Consider the following 10,573-nt stretch of genomic DNA (forward strand, 5'->3'; position numbering starts at 1 on the left):
CGAGTGCTACAAATTTAAACATGAATACCTATCAACTAGCCGAACTATCAGTTTTACTGTAAAGGTGTGGGGCTCACTTGGCTCCTTCCACCCCACCCCCAGATGATTAGGGCGGGCGGCAGTCCCCCTTAGCACACGCATATGTTGGTAAGTAATGTAATATAGTATTGGTTTAATTGTTGGAGTATTACGACCCAAAACCACGATATGATTGTGAGGGACGCCGTTGTGAAGGGATCCGTAAATTTTAACGTGCAATTAAATCTAAGTACACGGGTCTCCAGCATTCTCGCCTCCATCGAAATGCGGCCGCCGCGGGCGGGATTCGATTCCGCGACCTTCGGTTCAGCAGTCGAGCCACTGGACCGCTGTGACGGGTCTACGTTGATAAGTTACGGACACGTCAAAGTAATACACGCAAACGCACCCTCCGGTCTACACACAAGGCATATAAGTGAAACGTGCAGCTCACCTGTCGCGAAGAGCTCGGCGTCCGGAGCAAGCCGCACTGGCGGTCGATTTTCCGGGTAGCGTCGCGACTTCGCTGCCGCTTATCGCTTCGGGTTATCGCTATCTGCTTCAAGCTGCTATCGGCGTCTCCGCACTCAAGGAATGCCCGCCCCGCTGTATCGACGGCGCGCATTATAATAGATGCGCGCGCAGGCTGTTACGGGCTTGGGAGGGTCGCTTATCAGCGATACCGTGCACTGCCGTTCTCACCACGTAACGTGCCCTTGCACGTATGCCTGCACTTTACCTGCACGGCCGTCACCGCGCCGCTAGCGGTCGGAGAATTGTTTTGGTTATAAATGGGAGCTTGCGCGAAGCAGGAAAGGTCAGAGAACACGCGTCAGGCGTAGGTCAGTCGGAAAGAAGGCGTTCTCTCGGTTGCTGTTGAAGGCTGTATAGGTGCGCCCGGCGCGGCCTTATGTCAGTTCGCCCCGTGTGTTGACACTTATCGTGAGCGGACGAGCGCGCGTACAGTGCCTACGTAATCGAGCATTGCGCCGCGAGAAGGACTCGAGGTCGAAACGGTTAACGCGAGCAAGGAGCCGTGTAGCGTAATGCCGGCCGGCCTCGCTATGTCTTATAACCTTCGTTTTCTTGTTCAACATGCAAGGTGTATATATAGGTATTCGTTTGTCGTGCAGGATGACGACTACGGTTGGAAGTACGAGAGAAACCGCAGACGCAACGCAATGTTGGAATGCCTAAGACAAGAGAGAATGAAAGAAGGGAGAATTTTGCGGGTTTCTTTTCTTTGTTTTACGCAACCTTAATGAAAACCAGCAGATAATGAAGCCCAGGAAGGCATAGGAGATGTTAATTGTACTGTTTACACTTATTGCCACCGGCAGGGACCGAGTAAATGGAAGGTTGCAGGTTCGGTCCCTGCCGGCGGCAAATTATCTTTTCGTCCACTTTACTTCTTCACGTCTATGTCGCACTTACTACAATACACTTAAAACAGTACAATTAACATCCCCTATACTTTCCTTGGCTTCATTGTATATGCAGCTTGTGTATATATATATATATATATATATATATATATATATATATATATATATATATTTTTTTTTTTTTTTTTCAGAAGAATATTCCTGGCTATCAGTTAAAATATGTAAGAGAAAGTCACAGTGCAAAACATAACGTTTATTCCGAGCTTTCGGCCGGGGCCCGGCCTTTATCAAAGATCTTTGATAAACGCCGGTCCCCGGCCGAAAGTTCAGAATAAATGTTATATTTTTCCCTGTGACTTTCTCATATATATAGTGTAGGCATTAATTGGACTTCATCTTCCTCATCTGTGAATAACCATGATCAGTCATTGGCTCGGGTGTCTTCTTCATCGGCGCCATCTTGCTTTTGGCGTAATAAAGCGTAGGCTTAACTGCTTTATTTCAAGTGGTGGAGGTGCTTTACGATCCCTTCGACCTCTCTTCTAAAGATCTCTCCTGGAGCACCGTTCGGGACGCCGCTTACGCCAGTAGACCACCATGTCACAAGATGAGCCCACAGTGCCAACTCATCCGGTCCAACCGTCTGCCGCCGCCCCTACCACTGCCAACAACCCCCCTCGCGACCCTGAAATCTTCTCCGGTCTGCCTGGCGAAGATGTCGAAGACTGGCTCGACAACTATGACCGTGTAAGCGTTTACAACTACTGGAACGAGGTGTCGAAGTTGGCCCGCGTACAGTTCTACGTATCCCAGGTAGCCAAGACATGGTTCCTAAATCACGAGAGCGACTTCCGTGATTGGTCTTCCTTCAAGGACCAGCTACGGCGGATTTTTGGCACACCGACGGTTCGTTCGGAAGTTGCGAGGAAGAAGCTGGCTGAACGCGTCCAACATTACGGCGAGTCTTATACCTCGTACATTGAGGACGTTCTTGCAGCATCTGCGCACGCGCGAGCTGCTGCCGGCGCGCGATTGCAGCGCTAGTCGCATCGCGATGCCAGGCGCTCCGAGATTTCCCCTCAGTATGAAACAGCCTGTACATGTGCATTGGTACATGTACGTGTGCTGGTACACCATACCAAGTAGCCCAAGTAAATGCCCACTATAGACTAGAAGAAACGACAAATGCAGATAGATGATATATATCTCCATATCACGAGCGTTCCCTTCTGCGGTTCCGCATTCGCGCACGTTCACCCCCTGCCGCGTTGGGCTGGGACGACCTTGGCTGTGCGTACAGAGCAAATGTAGAGGCGACGCCGACTTGGAACGCGATCAAAGTTCCCGCGCCACCGCTCCGTGAATATGCGCGGCAGAGTATTATACGGCAGGTTGCCGCTGACGCCGCAAGATTGATGGGCGTATAGCCGTAAATGCGAACAGCACGCCTGTTATGTGTTTTTCTATTTCTTTCTTTGTCGCGCTTTCGCTGAAAGCAATTCCGTGTCTGCACAGGCAACGCCCTCGTTCGTATTGCTTTCCTCGAAAGATCGACCTGCCAATCATTCATCGGTTAGAATTGCGAAGAGAAAATTACTTCTAGAGTTTTACCAACAAGAATCACGAGACAACTAAAAAGTACGGCGCAGTTTGAGACTCCTGAATAATTTAATTTACTTCCTGATAATGGGGTTCAATAAGATGCACTCAAACCTAAGTAGAAGGGCGTTTTTTTTTCTTCATTTCTCGTCCATCGAGATGCGGCCTCCGTGTCTGGGAATCGAACCCGCGCCCACCTCTGCAGGTGCAAAGAGAGAAGCAAAAGTGACCGTAGCATGAGTTTCTCTAATTACAGTATAGTTTCTCCAACTAGTATAGTATCCTATCCTCTAACTAGCATAGTATCTCTAAATGGTACGTCACCACTCCAATATATTTCTATATAATCTTCTGTTGTGTTCATGAAGTCATGTGTATGCATGACGTCATTTCATCCTGCGTAATATGACGTATTCATCATGTATGATCATTTATTATTGGGATGTCTCCCTTGCCCATATGCCTCTTACGAGGCATGTAAGAACATTTTAAATAAATAAATAACTAAATAAATAAATAAACACGGAACGACAAGCTTTTCGTCGTTGACGGGCTGTCCGTAAATCGCTGACCTCGACGTAAGACTAAGTGCAGCAGAATCCCGGTTAATACGTTTCACAACGTCGCATTAACCGAACATACGTTGTGGGTTCAAGCCTCAAGGATAGGTGAAACGCCCTTGAAAACATCTTGTAATTGAACAGCGCGAATTCATTTGAGCTGACGAACGATTCGACCTCACTCTGCGATATTGTCACGGGGTCATGACGTGAACGAAGGCAGGCAGTCGGCGTGTCCAAGAAGAAACCCTTTATTTGGGCGAACTTGTGGCTGAGAAACGGAAAGTCAAACTACAGCGATACACACTGCACACTGATAGCGGCGAACAGAGCGTCGGCCGTCGATAATCTGAATATCGCTGGGATGCGCCGTCTCTTATACATCACGCATGGAACTTTCCAGCCTTATCACATGGTGGTCGCGCAAGCTCTGGAATAACCTTGACTATTCGCGTCATGTGCGCAATCTTAAAAAAATGATCTACAACAATCTGGAATCTTCCCAGACATTCTGGCGCGCTTTGAGCAAGGCAGCAGCTACACGTGCAATAGGCCGGCAACAGAAAACAAAGAAAGAAAGAAAGAAAGAAAGAAAGAAAGAAAGAAAGAAAGAAAGAAAGAAAGAAAGAAAGAAAGAAAGAAAGAAAGAAAGAAAGAAAGAAAGAAAGAAAGAAAGAAAGAAAGAAAGAAAGGAGCGTGCGTGGCAATATGCTATAAGACCACCCGTATCCACAAAAAGGTCTTACGCAAAAATTACGTTCATACGAAAAAAAACTTCAGCCATTCCTGACGACGGACATATCATTGGGGATGGTGGCCAGCCACGAGAACCATCATGAACTTATATATTAAAGTAATACTTTAAGTTCATGATGGTTTCGAATTGTGAATTAAGGCCCGTGTTTAGTTCAGAAGTAAAAGCGGCAAAGCTACGCGCATTTTATTTGCTGCATTGTGTGTTCGGACCCACCACGGTGGTCTAGTGGTTACGGTGCTCGACTGCTGACCAGAAGGTCGCGGGATCGAATCCCGGCCGTGGCGGCCTCATTTCGATGGGGGCGAAATACGTGAGGCCCGTGTACTTAGGTGCACGTTAAAGGACACCAGATGGTCAAAATTTCCGGAGCCCTCCACTACGGCGCACCTTATAATCATATCGCTGTTTCGGAACGTGAAAGCCCAACAATTATTAGCAATGTTTGTTCGGTGTGAAGCAACTAATCGGCCTCTGGGGACTGCTAAGTTATCATAGGTGGAAGCGTACTTGAAGTTAATCATCTAATAATAATTCCGTAAGATTTTATGGAAATAATTGTCAAATATAGGAAAATTTTGATAAATATACGGAATCTGTATATGGAATCTGTATTCAGTAAACAAATAAATTTGGAATTATTGGAGTGGCATGTGGAATGTTTCGGTAGGCCAGGTGCACGACACTGAGGACTAGTAGGCCATAGTAAGATGTGTACATATGTATGTATGTATGTATGTATGTATGTATGTATGTATGTATGTATGTATAATATTCCTGCTTGGACCCCAACAAATATTCAATAAAGTGTGTCGCAATTCTTGCGCGCTCTACAAGAATAGGGCAGGACAATATGACGCTATAGCTCCGACAATATAGCTTCTTTTTCGAGGACCAATGGCGACTGCGGCTCGCTGCTTTCTCACCGAGAATATTGGCGTGGCGCGCTGATGACGTCGCATTGTCGGAGGGCGTTCCCAGGATCGCCTTGTTAGCGAACACAATGGCTAAGTGAGTTTTATAATAGCGTACATCATCGGCGTATAGTGCCTGTTATCCGAGTTTCTTTGTGTCCCAAGGAGAACCACGTATATGACGCATGATTAGCCACATATATTTTTTTTGATATACATTAAATAGCGGTCTTATGGCACATGGCAGATGAAATATGGCTAGTGGGGAACAGAGTTCTCATAATGATGCGAACATTAAGAGCACAATATAGCCGAAAGTGGGTCAGGGAAAAAGCGTGTGTTAATGACATCTTTGTCCAAATCAGCATGAGGAAATGAGCATGGGCAAGGCCAGTAATGAGATGGCAACGTAACCGATGGTCATTTAGGGTGACAGGCGGGATTCCAAGAGAAGGCAAGAGCGTAAAGGTGCGACAGGACGTTAGGTGGCCAGATGAGATTAAGAAGTTTGCGGAGACAACGTGACCGCAGCTAGCACATGACGACCGGGTTAATTGGAGGAATTTGGGAGAAGCGTTTGCCCTACAGTGGGCGTAGTAAGGATTCTGATGATGATGATGATGATGACCGGCAGTCTGCTTCAGCTCTGCGACATTTAGGGTGGGTGGCTGCGTACTTGCAAGTCGCAATAACCAAATGCGCTTCAGGACAACAAGAAACGGCTTTCCGAAGCTTAACTGCACTTCGACCTTGCTACTTCAAGACACGTTAACAAAAAGAAAACAATAATAAAATAGATAGAATTTGAGAAACGTGTACATGATAAAACGAAAAAGGAGTAGAATTTCATTTCACCTAGTTCGTACAATGAAAACAGAGCTTCGTGATCAACTTCGTTATTTCTTACCGTTCACCGACACCGAGCCCACTGCCACTGTCCAGGAGGCCGCACTACTTCCGCACCAAGCGTATCTTACACCACGGCTGATACCAGCGCCGGCGCTTGTCATGAAGCAGTCATGAAACAGTCATGGCGCCTGTCATGAAGCCAGTCGGACGTTTGCCATTTCGTCGATCGATATATTACCCCCTTCACGTAATCCAAGACACTTCGGTGACGGCCTGTCTTTGACGAGCTTCGATGGGCTCCTTGGAAAACGTCGTCCCGTTCGAGCCAGCCACCGCGAACGACAGAGCGACGTCCGCGTGTTCTCATCCACAACGTGGCCGGAGTGGACGCCTACCGACAGACTCCATCACACGTGCACACAATGGGAGCTCGAACTTGGCATGCACGACGCTTTCAAGATGCGATGCGACCTCGTTTACCACGACGCTGAGAAAACACGCGCACGTTTGGCGTCGAAGCGCCGGCGCGGGGCTTTTCTGTTTCATCAAAACCCCGACGCCGCGGCACGCACGTCCCTTGCTTCCGCTGCCACGCACGTCACGTATGCACTCGTAGTTGCTTTTCTGTTTTCTTTTTCTTTTGTTTCTTACGGGCCGCGTGGCGGATAACGAGTCTCCTTGGAACGTCGCAGAGCAACTCGCAGAGCCCTCGTCGTGCGCTCGCTGAAGGAAGTCCGTTGGAGATATACTTCGCGGAGAGGGTTGATGTCAGTTGCTCACAGATATGACAGGTAATAGCATTCTTGGCATCGTCATACATGGTCTCCTTCCGGCTGTCCAATTGAAAGTATATTTATTTTATTTATTTATTTACACTTCACCTACATCGCCGTAAGGCATTGCGTAGGGGAGGTACACATGGGTAATAACACAGTTAACAATCGATGTAATAGTTACAACAACGACAACGATACACAAGATACTTTTAAGAAAAAAAACACTCGAATAACAGTGAATTACACAGATTATAAACAATGACACAGTCATACATTTTAATCACCTTAACGCTTCGAGGCAACAAATCATTCTTATTGGCAGTGGTATTGTGGGCATTGTTAGAGGGAAGAAAAAAAAGTTCCGGTAACGAATGTCTTGTGCAGTGTAAAAAAAATGGAATAATCCATATATGTGTTCACTACTGAACATTACTCGAACCTTTACACCGCCGAGGGGGTAGCCAGAAATCATAATGAAACTGTATAGCACATGGAAATGACTATAGGCGCGCGCACAGGGGTAGGGGTGACCCCTTATAATCAAATGTGTGTGGGGGGGAGGGAGGGAGTTTGCTCCACACATTTACTCAGTCGGACAGGTCCCGTCACTGTTTAAGTTGCAGGGTTATGGCCATGCAGGCTTCCATGCATGGGCGGGGGGGGGGGGTAGCGGCGAAACTTGCCCTCGCCCCCCCCCCCCTCTTATGGGGAACCCTGCGCATATGGAAATGACACAAGGAGTAGACAAGACGAGATGAAGCGCTGACTTACAACTATATCTTTAATCGAAGGGAAACTTGCATATATTATTAGCACCCTGGACCACGCCGCAAATTGTACAATCATGCTGAGGCATAAGCTACGAGAGCTACGCTCTTCCACCTTGATGCTTGCGTTGCCGCGCTTGTCCTAAAGAAATCAATTCTTTGCTTGAAAGTTCAATCGATATTAAGTGCTTATGCACGAGTCCCCCGCTGTGGCAGTTTCCTCGGTCTCGATAATTTCTCTCGTAGTCCTCCTATGGCTTCTGCCGGCGATGACGCATTGGTTGAGAAGAGGTGTGCATCCAGAGTCCCTGCGATGTGCACTTAAATGAACAGCGGCAATGGCGTGTCACTTGTTATGATGCTCACGTATCATTCACGCATCTTCTAGTCTGGCCTATTTACTTTTTACCACAAGACAATCGAAAAGAGTATATAACCCCCTATTTACAAGGAACAAAGTGGCTCTGGTGTTTTGTTTCGCACACTTTTTTTTGGCAGAATTGTAGTTCACCCTATATAATGAAGCAGTTCCTGGGGTACCGAAAGCACGCCCTGAAAATTTGATTTGCTCGCAATGTTCGTCAGTCGGTGCTTAGTTCTGGTACACAGACTGCCTGAACAAGTCTCCATCAACGACGTGCTCTATATCAACATCATCCATTTTGCAAACCTCCCGAGTCCTGACTGAAAATGTCGCTGCTTTCAGGCAAATGATAGTGAGGCGCATTCGTGTACGTTTGGGGGGTAACGCAGGGGCGGCACGGGGGGCGCCCCCTGCTCAGATTTTCACATACCCCCCCCCCCCCCCCACTCCCATCCCTCCCTTCAGTAAAGAAATTCTGGCGCCGGCTCTTGGCGGATCTAGGACTAGTCCCGCGTCCCACTACGGTGACCTTCCCGCATGGTCCCCGCGTCTCCTGCAATAAGGATTTCTCTCTATGCGCGGGCCGCGCCAAGGTTGGCGTAGCTGCGCAGCAGCACGAGAGGCGGCGCCAGTCTACACGCGGCGACGCTGCCAGACGTTACGTTACGTTACGTTATAGTTAAGCGGACGTATGAGGGACTGGTTTCCTTCTCTTCGACTTGGCAAGTCACCCTTGTTCCAGTATACTCCATACCCAGCAATTCCGGACATCGCTTTCAGTTCGCGGTTTTTGGCACCACGTGGCGTACGGACCTTAAAGATTCGTAATTCCCGCTATGACTCCGACAGCGTAGCGGACACAAAGACAGACGACAATATCGGCTTTCACCACCACGCGCGAACCGGCAATCGCCGACTGATAACCGCAACGCATGCGACGAGCGGGCGGCTGCTCAACTGTGAATCAGCACTAGTTTTGTTGCAAAGTGGCTCGGTCCTTCTTCAAGACGGCGGAACCTGGAAAGGGCGTCCTGCCCTTCCTCTCATTTTTCTTTCAATATTTTCCGAGTTTCTTCCATGTTTTTCGTCCGATCGTACTGCCGTTGGCCTCCCCTGGTTCCTTTCAAAGTTGGCGAACACGCCTTTTGTCGCTGCCGTGTTTTGAATCACAGAAGCTAATTTTGAGAAATAATACCATCTTAAATTATGATGACGGTCGCGCGTTTCGGACTATGCACACTCAGGCTTGACTTCCCTCATTTTCGTTGACGTCAGTTTGCAAACCCATAATATTGTACAACTGGGTGAAAGCACCAAGCCGTGTGTTACAGTCGCTAACAGACTTCGCTTTTTCGTGTTCACTAAGCGACTGAACTAAGGCACAAATTTATTTGAATAAAGAAGATTATTCAGTAGCCTTCGGTGAAGTATTTTAATTAGGCGCCATAGTTTCAAATATGTTGCTTTCCATTCTCAAACTCATAATAAAATACGCCCTAAATACCTTATGTTCCTAAGCACAGTACACAATTTACAGCTCGCCCTCGCCTTTCTTCTCAGTGTTTCTGACAATGAAATGAAATCGAATAAACTGACAAATCCCACCTCAATGCCTCAATGGATATCTGCTAGTCAGCAGATTTGTGCGAAGTCATGGATTGAAACCAAGCTCTTGCGGCCTTTTTAAAGCAGGAAAAAAACGAAAACAAAAACGTGTTTCTTTACGTGACAACGTACGTTACAGGCCCTTCACGAAATCCATTGAAAATTTTGTTACATTTTGAAAGTTTTATGTTGCTTATGTAAACAAGGCAACTGCAAGAGTCTCGAAACGCATGTCTTCTTGTTCTCTGTGATGAATGCTTGTTTACCGTGAAAAAAGTGCGTGTTCTTTGCAAAACATTGTTTCGATTGCACCTAAAGTTGTAGATGCCATCTAGCTAAGATTTTAAGAATGATTTTTTTGTAAATAGGAAGAGTTGCAAGATGTTGAACTGTCCTCTTACCGCATTTCCAGAAGATCAGCACCACTGACAACTCAGGCACTCTGTGCCTTCACCTCGGCAAGAGTCCATAAGCGAAGTTAGTTTTTTTTCCCGCTTTCTTGTGGACACTGTAGCCTCAGTACGTTGTAATATTCAGGTGATGGGTCCCGCATGTTTTTATCGCTATTTTTCATTGCGGCACCATTCTAGTGTCGTCACTGAGCGTCTCAGATTAGAGGGTTAACTGAAGTTGCGTGTCATAGTCAGTGACTCGATCACTGCGCTGCAGTCCGTGGCTCACATTGGCAGAAAGCCCGGCTCCATCAGAAAGGCATCACCTTCTGTATCAAATTATGGCCGCCCTTCTGCGGAGCAGCCACTCATGTTTTGTAGACACGATCACCACAGAATGATGTGTACTGCCCATTTATTTGTAGTGCGCACTGATCATAGTGAGAAAATCCGACGTGCAGGGGGGGAATAAGGGCATAAGGCAGGCTAGCCGATGTTTTCGTATACGTGAGCCTATCTTGGTCAAAGGCGTCAATGACCAACCCTTTCAAACATATGGCGCCTTTGACGAATATACCACCCATCGAAAC

At 47.2% G+C, this 10,573-nt stretch overlaps 1 protein-coding gene across 3 annotated transcripts in view; it reads right to left on the reverse strand.

The window, feature by feature from the left end:
* Window positions 1-6,462, reverse strand: part of LOC119371816 (calcium and integrin-binding protein 1) — a 32,594-nt gene extending 26,132 nt beyond the window's left edge. The window contains exon 1 of one of the 3 annotated variants that reach the window (XM_049420002.1): window positions 6,138-6,462. In XM_049420002.1, the coding sequence (XP_049275959.1) occupies window positions 6,138-6,240 (103 nt within the window). In that variant the 5' untranslated portion in view covers window positions 6,241-6,462. Of the gene's footprint in view, window positions 1-472; window positions 607-6,137 lie in introns of those variants that run through there. The other 2 variants (XM_037642280.2, XM_037642279.2) reach the window with 2 other exon arrangements.
* Window positions 6,463-10,573: the final 4,111 nt, after the last annotated feature.

The sequence above is a fragment of the Rhipicephalus sanguineus genome, chromosome 10, assembly GCF_013339695.2.
Source record: "Rhipicephalus sanguineus isolate Rsan-2018 chromosome 10, BIME_Rsan_1.4, whole genome shotgun sequence".
NCBI classification, from domain to species: Eukaryota; Metazoa; Arthropoda; class Arachnida; order Ixodida; family Ixodidae; genus Rhipicephalus; species Rhipicephalus sanguineus.